Source organism: Spermophilus citellus, assembly GCF_964194105.1.
Source record: "Spermophilus citellus genome assembly, chromosome: 5".
NCBI classification, from domain to species: domain Eukaryota; kingdom Metazoa; phylum Chordata; class Mammalia; order Rodentia; family Sciuridae; genus Spermophilus; species Spermophilus citellus.
In genome coordinates this window covers 58,609,809-58,627,781 of record NC_138186.1, presented here as the reverse complement: position 1 = coordinate 58,627,781, position 17,973 = coordinate 58,609,809, and the positions used below count along the sequence as shown (strand labels likewise).

The window sequence follows — 17,973 nt, the reverse complement described above, 5'->3', positions numbered from 1 at the left end:
GAAAAACAATGCCTTCAAAATCTAGATGAAATATTACTTCTAACCTAGATTTCCACACACAAATTATCAATCAAGCTTATGGATATAATAAACATTACTGGGGCTGGGATTGTGGCTCAGTGGTAGACTGCTTGCCTAGCATGGGTGGGACCCGGGTTCAATCCTCAGCACCACATAAAAATAAAGGCATTGTGTTGTGTCCATCTACACATAAAAAAATAAATATAATAATAATAATAAACATAAACATTACTTCAGACATGAAAATTTAACATCTAGGTATCCTTTCTTGGGACTCTGAAGAATCTATCAGTTCAGAGGGAGTAAGGAAAGATGAAGACATATGATCTAGAAAACAAGAGGAGCAGGAACAGGGAAAAGCTCCAAGGGGAATGGTACAGGAGGATAGAGCTGTGAAGCTATGTGGGGGAGGGCTCCAGGACAGAGTGTATGATAGGTCTGAGCAGTTATAAACTCAATTGCCAGGCTTCTGACAGACCAATTGCACCATTCAGAAACAAAACAAAACAAAACAAAAACAGCTAGAAATATATATATACATATATACATATATATATGTATATACATATATATATATATGTGTGTGTGTGTATATATATATATATAAAATCAAGTACAAGAAAAGGTAATTATTAACTATAGGAAAGACAAAAGGAAATACAATATGCAACTTATATCAGAAGAGACAGTTCTAAATACTGACAATTGATTTAACCAAAATATGATATAATTTACCAGTCAACAGAAAGATAATGTTGAATTAGAAATATGGAGGTAAATACTAGAAGAGACAAGTAAAATGACAGAATTGGGGGTGGAGAGAGAAGCATGGGAGATAGAGGACTGATGTTTGTTTCCTATTAAAGCCATCCAATTCTCTATTCATTGAATTACTTAGTAAACACCAGGGACAGATTCCAGGTGGTTATACATGCATGTCACCTTACCCTCATAATAACTATGAGTCATCCTTACTTCACAGATGAGGGAATTGGGGTTTAAAGAGGTTAAGCAATTTGCTTAAAGTTGCAGTTAACAAGCATTGGTGCTGGGAACTGAACCAAGTAGTCTAGTTAAAAATCTATACATTTGGGGCTGGGGATGTGGCTCAAGCGGTAGCGCGCGCCTGGCATGCGCGCGGCCCAGGTTCGATCCTCAGCACCACATACCAACAAAGATGTTGTGTCTGCCGAGAACTAAAAAATAAATATTAAAAATTCTCTCTCACTCTCTCTCTCACTCTCTATTAAAAAAAAAAAAAATCTATACATTTTGTAATTAATTGGCTATGGGGTAAAAACAGGATTGAAAATACTGATTTTGATCCTGGGTTACTAAGAGTTTGTGGATCCATAGTAGAAACATGGAAGTCAGAGTTTAGTGGGGAAACTGAGTAGTTTGTGGAGTTATATGTCCTGATGAGATATCAAGGATCCTTAGATGGAAATTGCAGGAAGTTGGCAATGCAAAATAGAAGAGGTTGATAAGAGTCAAACATGCCACATGGTTTAGATTTTTTTTTTCCAATATACTGAAACAAATATCATCCTGAAATTCAAGATCAGTATTCAAGATCCATATTCTGTAACATTTGCTTTCTAGCTTGCCAAATCATATTCCTTCTACCTGCTGACTTAATTTCAAATGGACTAAATATAAAAGAAGTAAAATAATATACTCACTTAGGTTGAAAATTAGGCCTGAACCCTTCAGGGAGCTGTAATTCACCCATATTCTCTGAATTCTTTGAAGAGGCAGTATCTATAGAAACAGGCATTTTATACCATTATTTAATAGATCGCAACACTTTTCTATGTTTCGGTCATGTAGGCAAAAAACAAAAACAAAAACCAGGAAAAAAATGTTCCATTAATAAACACTGGCATAATATCCATATAAAGCATGAAAAATACCATTGCTTTGGTTGAATGAGGTACTTTCTTCAATTACTTAGGCTTTTCCTCGTGATAGAGTCAAAAGAATATGCTATTTTGTTTTTGTGAAAACCAATGATATAAATTCTGCTCATATTGTTTCTCCAAAGTCATAAGTGCAGTGCACCTTCTATGAAACTTGGGGAGTCTTTGATGCAGCTAACAATAAAGCCCACCATGAACTACAGTTAGCTTTTTAATAATCTCCTTCATCCCAGAAGATTATTGACAAAATGGATTAAGTGGGAAGTATTTTCCATAAATTCCCATGAGCTTGTATATTTTTAAGGTATGAAAAGTAACGCAGTAAGATAAAATTCAGTTTATTAAGACAAAGAAAATTAAAATGAATCAAATTTTTAAATGGAATCTTTCTCTTTTAAATGATTTCTTCTGAAAATGTATTTTCCAATCATTTCAGACTTCATAGGAAAAAAATAAAGAAAATGGGTTACCAGAACTTACTGTGAGTGCTTTCTTCTTTCCTCAGAACCTGTAATGCTTTTATTTGCTGAGATATTGTTCTAATCCATTGACTCAGATTTGGTTGGTCTGAAAAATTTGACCTGCTAGAAAAGATTATAGAGAACATTTAGTACTTTATTTACAGTTACTAAATATACAAAAGACTTCTTAAATCATCACAGGTAAGTACTTTTGACACATTTCAAAAAAATTTTTTTTAAAGGCAAGAGGAAATTTGCTGCCTTAAAAAAACCTGAATAGGGCTGGGGCTATAGCTCAGTGGTACAGCGCCTGCCTTGCACATGTGAGGCCTGGGTTTGATCCTCAGCACCACATAGAAATAAATAAATAAAGATATTGTGTCCATATACAACTAAAAAAAAAAAAAAAATCCCTGACTGGTCAATGGAAATAAAAACATTAAGGTCATTAGGTGGTAATAACATTGTTTAAAACTTTACTTTCAAGCCAGATGCAGTGGTGCATGCCTGTAATCCCAGCAATTTGAGAGGTTGAGACAGGAGGATCATGAGTTCAAAGGCAGCCTCAGCAACTTATCGAGACCTTGTCTCAAAATAAAATATAATAAGGGCTTAGGAATGTGGCTAAATGCCCCCGAGTTCAATCCCTGGTACCAACAAAACAAAACTTTATTTTTTTCAGTGCTGCAATTTGCTGGAATTTCTTAAATATCATAATCAATACCACTAATATTTATTAAGTGCTCACTATGTGACAAGCTATTAGCAAAAGCACTTTACTGTAAGCATCTCACAGTATTAGATTTAATCCTCAAATATTCACATTTATATATTACTGTCTCTATTTTACTGATGAGGAAACTGAGGTTTAGAGGTATGTAACTTGAATAAGGCCACAAGACACAAGGTGGCATTCAAATTCAGTTCTGTTAGACTCCAAAGACTGTATTCTTTTTGTATTATTACTGTCTTCAATTATAACTAAAACATACTTGACTCTCATGGGATAAGAAAATCAAAAACGGAACCACCAAAGCTACAGGTGAAAGTCAACAAGTGTGATTTCTCCCTATATGCAGTAAATCTATAATCAAAATGATTATTATTTATTTGTAGGTGTGGTGCTGGGGATTAAATCCAGGGCTTTGCACATAGTATAAGTGCTCTACCACTAGAGCTATGTTCCTAGCCCAGTGATTAATTTCTTTATTTCCTCATTCTTTTATTGGTGCACCACAATTGTACTACCGATGGGTTTTGTTTTATTTATTTGTACATGCACACACTATAACAATATAATTTGGCCAATCACTCCCCAGCATTTTTTTTAAATAAAATTTTTTTTTTTTTTTGAGAGAGAGAGAGAGAGAGAGAGAGAGAGAGAGAATTTTAAATATTTATTGTTTTAGTTATTGGCGGACACAACATCTTTGTTTGTATGTGGTGCTGAGGATCAAACCCGGGCTGCACGCATGCCAGGCGAGCGTGCTACCGCTTGAGCCACATCTCCAGCCCTCCCCAGCATTTTTAATGATTAATTTTTTATCAGTTCAAATGAAGGTGTCAATATGCACCACTACATTCCTTTATATTAAAACACATCAGCTTACATTGAAACCTACTGTGGTAGCATAGATTAAAACGTCAAAGTGTGAACTCATAAAATTCAAAGAAAAACCTGACTCTGCTTTGAATTGAATGCAAATAATTACACAGAAATAAATTATTTATATTCATAAAACTTAAATTTAGTACAGGTTGAATATCACTTATCCAAAATGTTGTGACTAGAAAGAAGTATTTCAGATTTTGGATATTTTCTGATTTTGGAATATTTATGTATAGCAACCCTAATCTGAAAATTCAAAATCTAAATCCTCCAAAATCTGAAATTTCTGAAGTGTCATGTTGGTCCATTTCAGATTAGATATTTACAACCTGTATTTGTGCATATAAAGCAGATAGGAGAATTCTAAGTTGAGAAATGAAGTTCAGATTTCAATAGTACACAGTATCAAATTAACGTGAAATGAGTATGTCCAGTACTGCTATTGAAGCACCCTAAAAGTGTCTAGTTAAGTTGCCTAGACTGGTTTTGAACTTGTGATCTTCCTGCAAGGAAGCACCCTCGGGTGGCTCAGGAACTTTCCATTTTAAACACCTTGTTAAGGCTGGGTGTGGTGGTGCACACCTGTAATTCCAGCAATTCACGAGGCTGAGAAAGAAGGATTGCAAGTTCAAGGCCAGCCTCAGAAACTTAGTGGTATCCTGTCTCAAAATAAAAAATAAAAAGGGCCAGGGATGTAGTTCAGTGGTTAAGTGACCCTGGGTTTAATCCCCAGTACCCCTCAAAACAACAAAAACAAATAAAAACAAAACACATTGTTACAGTTTGAATATGCAGTGTCCTCCCAAATCTCCTGGGTTAATGTACCAATGTTGAGAGGTGAAATGACTAGATTATGAGAGCTGTAACCTAATCAGTCCTTCCCAGTTTGAACAATCAAACTGGATGGTAACGATAGGCAGGTGGGGCAGGGCTGGAGGAGGTGGGTTACTGGGGCCATGCCCTTGAAAAGTTCACCTTCCCTGAGGCGCCCCTTCCTCTTTCAGCTTCCTGACCACTAGGAACAGAAATCTTTCCTCTAATTCATCCATAATCCATGATGCCCTACCTCACCTTGGGCCCAGAGAGACAGAACCTGCAGACCATGGACTGAACCTCTGAAGTCATGAGCCCAAATAAATGTTTCCTCCTCTAAGTTGTCTTGTTAGGTATTTTGGACACAGTGACAAAAGCTGATATACACATCAACAGATTTTCATGTTACCAGTTTTACTGAGCATTTTTTATAACACGTGAGGGAGATATTTAAAGTAGAGTGCCTAGATTAAAAAAAAAAAAAAAGTCTTATGGGCACTTTGCCTAGCATGTGTGAAACACTGGGTTCAATCCTTAGCACCATGTAAAAAATAAACAACGTAAGGGCATTCTGTCTATCTACAACTACAAAAAATAAAAATTAAAAAAAGACTTATTTTTCATGAATACACAGAGATTTTATATCTTCTATAGTATTTATGGGTGAATAAGAAACCTGAATTTTGGCCTGTTCCTCCCTGAAAACCAAAATCATAACCCATAGGTTGTTAAAAGTAATAACTAGATGAAGTTATTTTATTTCCGAGGAAAGTACCTGGAAAACATTATGCAATTACCTATGGATTGTTTCTTATTATTATTTCATTATCTTCAAAACAAACTACTGCTTTATTCTAAGGCATCATGAGCCAAAACTTACCTGTTAAAAATATTTCTTGGAGGGAGCAACAGAGGAATAACAGTATTACTCAAGCATTCACAAAGCGGGCAAAGGAACTCTCCATTTTCTACATCATAACTTGTATGTAAGCGTAACCTCTGTTGCCTTCGCTGCTCTTTAGCTTGAACGGAATCAAAATACCTTTACAATTAGAGAACAGGAGGCCATCAAAAATAACGGTAATTTATTTCAACAAAAGTCATATGCATCAACATTTTAAGGATTTGTTTCTACAAATCCTTAAAAAATAAACTGAATTATTTTAACACTGGTAGTATAATTTTTAAGTTGTTTTAACAATCAAAATGGATTAACAGTTTTAAAACAGGAAGAAAAAAAATGACTTGCAAACAAGTACTTTAGAAGCAACAACAGAAACTTCTGATACGATGGCTGTCTGGTCATTTCCACAGGGCTGACTTGTTTGGGGCAGTTCATGATAACTCAGTAAGCACAGTGCTAGGATAATAATACTGACTTGTTGATTTTCAGAAGCATAGAAAGTATAAAGGTAGAACAAATTTAGTGTTATCTCATCCTAACATAGGAGTCCTTACAGACCTTGGGGAGTAACAAAGTAAGGACTAACATCATTAGAATCAAGAGCTTGGATCTGAGGAAAGACAAAATTATTTTTCTAGAGCGTATCCCATTGTAAAAAGCCTTTTTTTCCCCCTCTAGTTTATTACCTAATACAGATCTACGCCCTTCTTTGGAGGGATAACAAAGAGACAGATATAAAACTACACCAAAAAATATATTTGACATACTTTGAAATTTCTAATAACTCCTTTATACCTATGACAAAACAAATGACTTTCGTTATTAGGCAACAATATGGAGTTTTTCTTTCAACACCTTTAGTTCTTTTTCATTTTCATCTACAGTGGAATTTCCTTTATTTAAAAATTCAATTTTGCACCTTCAAATAAGCTAGTATTAAGAATATAAATTACCTTTGCCAACAATGGGCATGCATAATGTGCCCACAGCTACCCGTGTGTGTTCCGCAAGACAGATCAGGGTGCATGAATAATGGATCATATTTTTCTGCATTATAAAACAAACAAAAACAAAACAACAACAAAATCCAAGCATTTAGTTTTCCTATAATAAGTGTGCAACTTTAAATTTGTGAAATCCTTGATAAGGACTTGTAAACTTGAAATGAAATGCTAATTTTTTCCTTTCATTTAGGCCATCAATAATTTTTCTTAGGGTAGCAATAATTTATTCAAGACCCTGGATTATTTAGGAAGCTGAACTATCTAATTTTCATCGCTTTGAGAAAATTAATTAAACATTCCCATCTGCAAACTGAAATTGGAACTCTATATTTAAGTAGTTAGTCCTCCACATTCTTGAGTTCCACATCCATAGATTCAATCAAAGGGAGAACAAAAATATTAGGGGAAATAAAATTGTACCTGTATTGATAAACAAACTATTCCTTATCATTATTCCCTAAACTTACAGTGTAACAACTATTTACACAGCATTAACATTGTATAAGGTAATTAAGTAATCCAGAGATGATTTAAAGTATACAGAAGGATGTACACTGGTTACATGCAAATACTATGCCATTTTGTTTGTATAAGGGACCTGAGTGCGTGAAAATTTTGGTGTCCATTGGGGTTCCTGAAACCAATTCCCAAGACTACATGTTCAATCTTTGGGCATCCAGAGATTCTAATTCCCTCCATCATGTCGTCATGCCCTGAGCTCAAGGTAAAAAAGGTTAGTCTTCATGGGACTGTGTGTCACAATGAACTCTAATAAAAAAGATGTTCTGACAATAAAGGGTGCTCCCTAGAAGACTCTGCCTATAAAGACACTCATGCATATAATAATCACAGTCACTGTACTAGAGCCAAACTAATAAAAGAATTATCTAAGCTTATACTACATCAGATGAGAAGGAAAATTAATTCAGAATTTTTTGTTCTGGGTATTAATTTTTATATTCAAAAGAAGACAAGATAAATATCTTCTTGAGTTTTTTGAGTTTTCTATATATATTAATATAACCCTAAAATTCCATAATACTCTAGAAAGAATTACTAGAGTTTCAATATGCTTTATATATCAGGACAATGAAAATATAAAAGCATAAAGAAAATCTTTTATGATATAAACTGTGAAAATATTTGGAAAATCCACTTATAGCCAGTCTTTTCTTTTGCAATATGTTAAACAAAATTAGGAACTCTATCTTTGACTCAGAATAAGTTTATAAAGCACACAGTTCAAAGAACCATTTTTTAAAGATGAAACTTTTTTTTTTTTTTTTTAATAACTGGGATGCTTCAAGAGTCACATTATGAAGATTTTGCTTGTAGAGAGATTGCAACCCTACCAGTGGGCCCTTTAACCTTCTATTCTTCAATGTGAGCTCTTGAACCTTCTTTACTGTGAAAGTGTTTTGGAAATTCCTGGTTAAAGAAATGCTTTGGAAATTCCTAAGACAGTTTCTTACTCTCAAAGTTGATTGGTTATCACAGATAGGAATGTACACGTAGTAAACAAGCTAAAGATGACAAACATAAAGGTGTGCTGTTCAGATCTCCCTGTGGGAATGAATGATACTCCCTCAAGTCTTGGAAGAATATTTATTATCTATCCATCTTTGAGAGAAAACTGGCTGGGCCTCTTTTCATGGTGATTTGCAACCAGTCATTTATCAGATTTAGAGTAAAAGATACAGTTTTCTCACCCCAATTCAGGGTAATTCTGATAGGTTATCAGGCTCCAGAGCTCCCATTAGGCTGGCTGAGGCCCTTTGGGGACTACATTATAGCTCAATGTCTCACTTTGCTCAAATGTGCTTCTTTTCTTTCTAAAGATGTTGATCCCAAGGCTCTCCCTAATAAAAGTCCTGCACAGTAGTCTCTGTTTCAAAATGCTCCTTTCTGGGGAACCTATCTGTGGTAGTTATCACTATTCTAAGTCCAAATCTGGCTCTAGGCTTGCTACTCTCATAGGTAACTCACAGCACTATTCTCAATAATCCACTCTGGCTCTATCTATGAGACAAAGTAATTACTATTATTTCAATGTATCAACAAAGTATGGACTTTACAAGTATGCTGAATGACAGGAAAGACAATTAAATACCACAGTATGTTACTATCACATCACAAGAAAAGCTTTTATTTGAATTTCTCGTATTTATCAGTTGTGTGCTTCTGGCTTGATATTTAACTGGTAGAGTGGTTCCACATCTATCTAAGTTAATTCCTGACAACTCACCTGCTAAAGATAGCACCATACCTCTAGAGTTAATGTTAGATCAATAAAATCTCTAAACACTAACAACCACATTAATTGGTAGTCATTATTAAGAGGATAAGGACCTGGCTATGACTTACCTGGATCCTGAATAAATTTTCTTCTGTTTTTTGACAATACAGTTGATCTTTGAACGAATGCTGCTAAGACCATTGCCTTACTTTCCACTTTAACTTCTTGTTCTTCTTGACACAATATACAGGTAACAAACTGTCTTTGTTCAGGGACCTGAGTTTGTGCTGGGCCCAGTGCTATAAGTTTCACATCTGAAACCACAGGGCTGTAACAAAAAGGTTATGAACATAATGAATTAGTGTAAGGGGTTTCTATAGAATCATAAAACAGTAGACTCCAGGTATGTACTTTTTTTTTTTTGAGAAAGTACTAAGAATTTTTATCATGTAAATAAAAGATCATAATAGAAGACAAATAAATTAGTTGTTCTGACAATTTTGGACTTTAGTGCTTCTCTATGAGAGGGTCAGTTCCTTATGTAAACAAAAATCAGCTGGGATTGTGGCTCAGCGGTAGAGCGCTCGCCTAGCGTGGGCGGGACCCGGTCTGATCCTCAGTATCAAATAAAAATAAAGGCATTGTGTTGTGTCCATCTACACCTAAAAAAAATTTTAAAAATAAATAAAAACATGGTTTCTAAGATATGTGTTGCAAGAAGATATGAAGCTCATTTTGGTGAAAAATGCTTTTGTTATTTTGAATTTTTCCATCTCTTTTCCAAAAAAATTTTAAGCTCTGACCTGAACAAAAAAATTGAAATAACTGAAATAACTGACCTAATTTTACATGAACTCCCAAGGCAGCAAGTATAGTTCAATGGTAGAGTACTTGCCTGGCATATGCAAGGCCATGGGTTCAATCCCCAGGACCACAAAAAACAAACAAACAAAATCTTAACCTCCATTTGTTAATATCAAATCAATAGCCTTAATTTTCTCCCTTTAGGAAGTTTCCCAACCAAACTGGAGTTAAACTAATCTCACTTTAAAGTGCAAGAAAGGATATGTAAAACTAGTGTTTGTTCTGTGACATGGAAAAGAGAAGCAGCCCTCCAATAGCAGTGGCATGAGGTACCAAGAAGCATGAAGAACTGGCTACAGGACAAAGTAATCCATTAGGGTGACCAAAGAGCAAGGAGAGTCCAGTTTTAGTTTAGAAAAGAGGGGCCCTTGCCAAGTCTGGCTGTTAACTGTACCTAAATCTTAAACAGGTCTTAGGTTCCCCTAAGCTGGAGCACAGCATCAGCCACGTTGAGAAGGCCAAATTCACCCAAACTTGTCAGCAGATACCTCTACACCATGATTTGTCAATGCTCATGTTGATGGTGGTAAAAAGAAGCCTAGGTTATGGAATAGCATAAACATTATTTATCTAGTAAGCAATAATCAAAGTTATGGTCTGGGGTACTGATACAAAAAACACTACAAAACGGTTTCTTCCACTCAAGGACAAGCTTTGCACTGATGTTTCTCAGAATTAATTTTGTGTCTACTTTTAGCCTCAGTTTGAGAGTGTTTGTTTTTTTTTTTTTTTTGCAAGGGGGGGGCGGGTAACCAGGGATTAAACTCAGGGGCACTCAACCACTGAGCCACATCCCAGCCTATTTTATCTGGAGACAAGGTCTCAGTGAGTTGCTCAGTGCCTTGCTGTTGCTGAGGCTGGCTTTGAACTTGCAATCCTCCTGTCTCAAGCCTCTGGAGCCACTGGGATTCCAAGCATGTGCCACTGTGCCCAGCTTTTTTTTTTTTTTTTAAATATACCATTCCTATGTTTTAGCCAAGGCAAAAGGAGGATAAAGAACAAGAAACCCTCTATCCTGAGTTCCTGGGATAGAAAGTACTCTAAAATCCAGTGGGTGTGAGCACATTCAAGTCATGCAGTTTGAGATTATGGGTCCAGGGCAGTTGTTTCTTCCTTTCTATCGCTGGGACATCCATCTTGGGTGGCTTGATGGTTGCTGGATCTTCAGCCATTCAGGTGACCTGGGCACAAATCAACTCCATGGGAGAGGGCTTTTGGGCTCCTTTTCAGTCATGGATGGCAAAACCTCCAGAATCAGACTTCTGAAGAGGTCATGGTCCAAAAAGTCACCATTTATCTGACAAGTTTCTGTCCTTTCCTGGATCTATGGTGCTAGGATTTGGACGAGGTAAGGATACAGAGGAACCAGAAGACCAGCCTCTGGGCCTCTGCTTAGGGAAAGAGTGAGGGGTGTTGCTTGGAATGGACTAGGCTGATGCAGGCTGCTTTTGTTATTTTTCCACTCTTTAGCTTTAGTTTGTGAAATGCTTGCAATACTCAGAGGTACTTGGCCTCCTTGGTAGTAAGACCGTTGTGGGGTGTATAGCTAGCGTCTCTCAGTCCTTCCTGGGTCTGTTTTGTAATCAGAGAATTCATGATAACATGGGTAACTCTGGGACCTTGTCCATACTATCAGTGACTGTTGATAGGGTCATGGCAGGAAGGTTACACTGACCTCTCCTTCCTCCTCCTTGGCAACGTGCTGATACTTATGCTCTGGAATCACCGACTTCTAGGAGATACTGCCTATGTCTGATGGAGGAAGAGTTATGGGTGCAGGGTCCTTAAGGGCATCATCATAGCTGAATGGGTAGGGTAATCTTGCCTAAAGGCCCAAGAACAGGTACTTCTGGTTGTCTTGAAGCTCTGAAAAAACTGGAATCCAGGTGTTTTTTCCATATGATTTTGGAGCTGAGTCCTTGCCACTACAGTGAAATAATGTCATGACTATGCTCACTGACAGGTGTTAATGAGGAACATTGTCCAGATGTTGCAAATTGGCAAAGCTTCCCAGGAAGACTCCATTCAGAGGTTCTGTTCTCCAGAAAACTCCAAGGTGCCTGTGGTCCAGTCTCTGGCACTAAAGTGGGTCCAAAAGAGGTTGTGGAACAGTCCATACCCAAGCAATTGTGAGAGTGGCAGCAACACCACAGACTAGAGAGCACAAGCTCCAGGAATACAGATATTTAATGACTTGAACAGTCAGGAATCTTTTATAAAATATACTAAAACCATCTCCTTAGAATAGAGGGCACAGAGACTAACCCACATAATTACAGTTATATTAGACACAGGCGCCAAAAACATACATTGGAAAAAAGATAGCCTCTTCAACAAATAGTGCTGGGAGAACTGGAAATCCATATGCAATAAAATGAAAATTAAACCCCTCTCTCTCACCATGCACAAAACTCGATTTAAAGTGGATCAAAGGCCTAGGAATTAAACAAGAGACCCTGCGTCTAATAGAAGAAAAAGTAGGACCCAATTTCCATCATATTGGATTAGGTCTCTACTTCCTTAATAGGATTCCTATAGCATAAGAATTAAAATCAAGAATTAATAAATGGGATGAATTCAAACTAAAAAGCTTCTTCTCAGCAAAAGAAACAATAATTGAGGTAAACAGAGTGCCTAAAGCTTGGGAGCAAATTTTTTCCACTTGCACATCAGATAGAATGCTAATCTCTAGGGTATATAAAGAACTCAAAAAGCTATGCACCAAAAAACCAAATAACCCAATCAATAAATGGGCCAATGAACTGAACAGACACTTCTCAGAAGATGATATATAATCAACCAACAAATATATGAAGAAATAAGGGCACACTCTCACACTGCTAGTGGGACTACAAAATGGTGCAGCCAATATGGAAAGCAGTTTGGAGATTCCTTGGAAAACTTGGAATAAAACCACCATTTGACCCAGCTATCCCACTCCTTGGTCTATACCCAAAGGACTTAAAAACAGCATACTACAGGGACACAGTCACATCAATGTTAATTGCAGCACAATTCACAATAGCTAAACTGTGGAACCAACCTAGATGCCTGTCAGTAGATGAATGAATAAAGAAAATGTGGTATTTATACACAATGGAATATACCTTATCAATAAAAGAGAATAAAATCATGACATTTGCAAGTAAATGGATGGAGTTGGAGAATATAATGCTAAGTGAAGTTAGCCAATCACAAGACACCAAATGCCGAATGTTTTCTCTGATACAAGGAGGCTGATTCATAGTGGGGTTGGGAGGGGAAGCATGGGAGGAATAGATGAACTCTAGATAGGGCAGAGGGAAGGAGTAAGTGTATTCTTTCATGAATGTTGAGGGTCTCATATGGAAAATACTTTAGGTGTCTATAGTCAAAGATTTCTAAGATTAATTTCTTCAGGTGGATGGCACAAAACTTAACTAACAATTCTACTAAATTACTTAGGACTAAAAATATACTCCTAAAGAAAAAAAAAAAAAAGAAACACTTGACCCTAATTGAAAACTACTCTAGTCAAGACATTTAAGAAATTGTGATTACTTTCTTTACCTATTATCAAAAACAGCAGAGGTAGAGGAATCCAGTTCTAATGTCTGCTGAAAGAGCTCTTTGTTCTCATCAATAAAGTGTCGCTGCATCTCAGACATCTGGGCCATGATTTTTTCTCTACGCAGTCTGGCAATCTCAGCCTTTCTTTTCCTCTCAGCTTTGTCTTTGTCTCTTGAACTCTGAAATTATAATTCATTCAATTAGACCATCAGATGCAAAATGAACATTTTATTTCCCAAAGCAGAGATGTATATTTAGTATCAATATTCAAAACTATTCTACAATCTTGCTTAGCCCAAAGAAGAGATCTTCAAACAGCCTAATATTTAAAAAAAAAAAAACAAAAACAAAATAACCACCCCTCCAAAAAAAATTGCCACACAAATAAATGTATTTGTGGCACATTTCTTGGAATTTAATGTTTGTGAATAATATCAACTTACTGCAGATGAATTTAATTTTCTCATACTAAACTTGCTACAATTTGTCTGTATTATCACACTTTACTTTCTTTTTCTTTTTGTAGTGCTGGAGATTGAACACAGGGACTCATGCAAGGCATTTACTTTTCTTTTTTGGGCGGAGGGGTTCTGGGGATCAAATCCAGGGGTACTCAGCCATGGAGCCACATCCCCAGCCATATTTTCTATTTTATTTAGAGATAGCGTCTTGCTGAGTTACTTGGCACATTGCTTTTGCTGGGGCTGGCTCTGAACTCATGATTCTCCTGCCTCAGCCTCCTGGGATTACAGGTGTATACCACCATGCCTGCAGGCATGTACTTTTTTTACCTCTTCCATTATAGTTCCTTCTGTCTCTGCCACAGGACTGGTAGATGAACTCTCTCTTATCTTCTTAATAGCATTAAAAGTCTAAGACAAAAAAATAGTTATCAGTTACCCTGAAATTATGAAATATTATCACAGTACACAAATAACAAATATTTAATGTTTCTCACAAACAGAGCAGTTTAAAAGATGTTACCTTTAAAATCCACCTAATCATATCTTTGTGGACTTCCAGGTAGGGGGCATTTTGTAGTGTCTCCAGCATGGCTAGGATGCTTGGAGAATTGTTTGGTGCTTCACCAGGTTCTAAGGCAGAAAAAATAAAAGGCAAAATAACACTAGCTGACAATTTACAGAGCTTAGTCCTGTCTACAAGAAGATGAATGTAGGTGCTTATCATTATCTGTTGCTTATCATTTAATTATAGCCTTACTTAATAGATTATTAAAACTTATAGAGATTATTAATACTTCTTGAGAATGTGACATATATGTCTAAGATTAGAGTTCATCAAGCAATCATAATTCACTTCTTACACCAAATTATTAACATAGCTTCTAGCAATTTTAAATGAAAATTCACCAAAAAAATCTGGTTTGAGATTTTATAAGTCTAAGAAAATGAATTAGGGTTATAGGGGTGCACATATGTATAAATATATCTATTTACTTGAACCTTTTCTTTAATAAAAGGTATATTCAAAATAAAATAAAATTTTTCCCCTAAAAATTAATTGCTTCTGTATTTGAAGAAAATAAAAGTCAAGACCATATTCAAGAGTACCTTTAATCCAATATTAGCTAATTTAGTTTGTAGTCAGAAATGTCAAATTATTGATTTTCTTGATTTAAGTGCTGACATTCTGGCAAAACATTCTTCTTTCCTAAGAGGAGAAGGTATTGAACCATGTGATCTTGAATATTCTTCCAGATCTAAAATTCTGTGGTTGTGCTTTAGGAATCTGACTCTAGATGAGAGGATTTGGTTTTTTTTTAAACAAATAAATATATATTGTGTGTCTTATTTAAAAGAAATATTTAAAAAGAATAAGAGTAATGTCCAGAGAAAATGATGATTGTTTTAAAAAAGAAAGAAGGGGAAAGGGTGAACTTGATATTTAATGATGAGTAAATGAAATCAGGGAGCTGTCTTTGCGGTTATTCTAAAGTAAAAGCATTAGAGACAAAGAAAACAGGAGGTTCAACATTAATCCATGGGAAGAATATCAAGAGAAAAAAAGGAGTAGGGAAAGGCTGGCACCCACAAAGACAGTCTTCAGTGGCAACAGGCAGTTTCTCCTCTTGCTTTCATTTACTTGATGAAGGCAAGAAGGCAAACTAGAGATCTAGCAGTAAAGAGGACCACTTCCTCCTCTGTCCTCAGTAGTATAGTATTCTTATAGTCCTTATCATTTAGGAAGAAATGGCACTGAATAAAGTTATAGAAACAATCCTTTTCAATTCAGGAATTCATAAATCTCATCACAAGACCATAAATTCATTTATAAACATTTAGCACATGGCTGATTGCGGGTCTGGGCAAGGCAAGCACAAGCTGAGCCTGTCAACTCTGGCACCAGAAAGCAGGGTGATGTAAAAACACTAACAGACTAGGTGAAAGGGACACAGAAACTGCGTGAACTCCTATTGACCAAAAGTGGCATGATCTGAGTATCAAAAGGAACAATAATAATAACTGTAACACACTGAATAAGTAAAAATGTACAAGTCATATTTTTTAAAAAACCCACACAAACTGTAAAGATTAAGTTGTCACCCTAACAGGTAATTATTAGACCAAATGCTTATTCTAAAAATTAATAAAAGCTTATTTTTAAGAGGTTAAATATGATGTCTACAACAAATGGTTCAAAGGTACACAAATATAAACATGAATATCCCTGAATATTAACAACTGAGTCTAGGTGGTAGGTATGTGGGTGTTTATTGTACAACTCTCTTTCAACTTGTCTCACATTTCCGAAAGTTTTAAAATAAAAATGAAAAATATTGTCCTGGCCTTCTTAGAAAAAAATAAAAAGAAACAATTACTTTGCATAAAATTACAATCCAATCCTCTACAGCTAATTTTATTTTCAACATTATACAATTTTATGTTTTTGTAAAATAACTAAAAAAATTTAAAATGAAATCCTGCAATTCCATCTACTATGGAGGCTGAGGCAGGAGGATTTAAGTTTGAAGACAGTCTGGGCAACTTACACCCAGTTTCAAAATAAAAAAGAAGAAGAACCAGGAGTATGGCTCAGTGGTAGAGCGCCTCTAGCGTTTTGTCCCCAGTACTGGAGGAAAAAAAAAAAAATTCAACCACCCCCCCCCCACATCTATTTCCTAAAGATAAATGTATGTGCTATACCAGTTTCAACCTGAGAACTCCTCAATATTTTTTACTGTTTATGAATTAAAATTTATGCATCTCAAGTATGTGTAGGCCCCAAGTATTTTTATATTAAGATCTAATATGATACCTTTAACATAAAGATGAATATATGTGGCCTCAAATATTTGAATTCAGCATTACCTAAATAGAACTTACATAATCAAATAAAAGTTACAAGTGATTATTTGAAATCACTTACATTTTGCGTTAGTTCAGTTAAAAAGTGTATACATACTTGAAATCTTCTGAGTGAAGGTAAATGTTACTACATGCTCTTCCATGACATTCTCTAAATGTTGTTTTTCTTCTTGTAGTGCCATTCCAATTAAATGTAACACCTCAAATAAAATGTTTTGTTAACTTTTTAGTAAAATAATCAAGTATATATTCTTATTTCATATAACAAAAATAATTAACTCATGATTGAAAAGTTAAATCAAGTTATTAAAGATTAAATGCAATAAGAAACAATTCTAAATATTATTTTTTATTGAATTCAAAGACTGAGATTCATTTTATAATAAAAAAATTCTCAGTAAGGAAATGAAATTTTCTATTTTAGAGTTAAAATATTAGGGCAAGCTAAAATTACTATCAACTATGGCCAAGCAATTCATGTAATACATAATGTTCAGTTTTGTTCCATACCTACACTTCAGTCTTAAAAAAAAATATCTTGTGATAATCATTGGCCAAATAATTACAGAGCTGAAGGTGTCTATATTAATCATCAAAGAGTCATATTTTTATCTCTACTGTTACACAGTTTACTAAAATGTTTGTGGTTCTTGCATAATCTGACAAAGATTCCTTAAGAGACTTAAAGAAAACATATAACTACATTGAACTTGTATATAATTTACTGCTCCTGTTCTGCTCACTAGTTTTTTTAAAAGGAGATATATGTGTGAGGTCCGTTTTTCTCTCCACAGAGTGTACTTGTTATGAGAGACTTGGAAGAACTAGATTAGCCTGAATGACATAAGTGCATATATGAAGTGAATACTGTTCATTGCTCTTCACTCCTTCATTTCCCACAAATCTTTTGCTCACACAGTACTAATCTCTACTACAACACAGCTCCCAGCTTTTACCGTTTTAAATACATGTTTATAAATGGGATTGCTTAAGTATTCATACACTTTAGCCAATGAGATACTTAAGCCTGTTCAGACAATTAAAGGAATGGTAGTTGAATTCTTGGCTTTACTGCTTTCAAGCCTTCTTCTCTCTCAAGGAGACCCTGAATGGTCTCATCATCTTTAACCTAGGAACAAACTGCTTCTTTAGAGGCCTGAGTATTATAAATTCTGTATGTAAAGTGCCTAGCATAGCACTTTATTTCTGTAAACTGAATAATTGTTTTGCTGTCATCACTAGATGAGTAGTGAGAAATTAAATGAAC

The 17,973-nt window shown here is 35.4% G+C and overlaps 1 protein-coding gene and 1 pseudogene across 8 annotated transcripts in view; both read right to left on the bottom strand.

Annotated features, from left to right (window-relative positions):
- The window catches only part of UBR2 (ubiquitin protein ligase E3 component n-recognin 2), a 126,790-nt gene that overhangs the window by 24,448 nt on the left and 84,369 nt on the right, over window positions 1-17,973 (bottom strand). For 4 of the 7 annotated variants that reach the window (XM_081296003.1, XM_081296006.1, XM_081296002.1 and 1 more), the window contains 9 exons: window positions 16,804-16,906; window positions 14,365-14,474; window positions 14,172-14,252; window positions 13,381-13,559; window positions 9,096-9,295; window positions 6,681-6,774; window positions 5,704-5,865; window positions 2,421-2,524; window positions 1,704-1,782 (listed from right to left, as the gene is read on the bottom strand). In XM_081296003.1, the coding sequence (XP_081152129.1) occupies window positions 1,704-1,782; window positions 2,421-2,524; window positions 5,704-5,865; window positions 6,681-6,774; window positions 9,096-9,295; window positions 13,381-13,559; window positions 14,172-14,252; window positions 14,365-14,474; window positions 16,804-16,906 (1,112 nt within the window). The remainder of the gene's footprint in view (window positions 1-1,703; window positions 1,783-2,420; window positions 2,525-5,703; window positions 5,866-6,680; window positions 6,775-9,095; window positions 9,296-13,380; window positions 13,560-14,171; window positions 14,253-14,364; window positions 14,475-16,803; window positions 16,907-17,973) is intronic. The other 3 variants (XM_081296007.1, XM_081296005.1, XM_081296004.1) reach the window with 1 other exon arrangement.
- On the bottom strand, window positions 10,695-12,273 carry LOC308649823 (putative monooxygenase p33MONOX; annotated as a pseudogene). Its single transcript has one exon. The product of its transcript is annotated as a putative monooxygenase p33MONOX (transcript).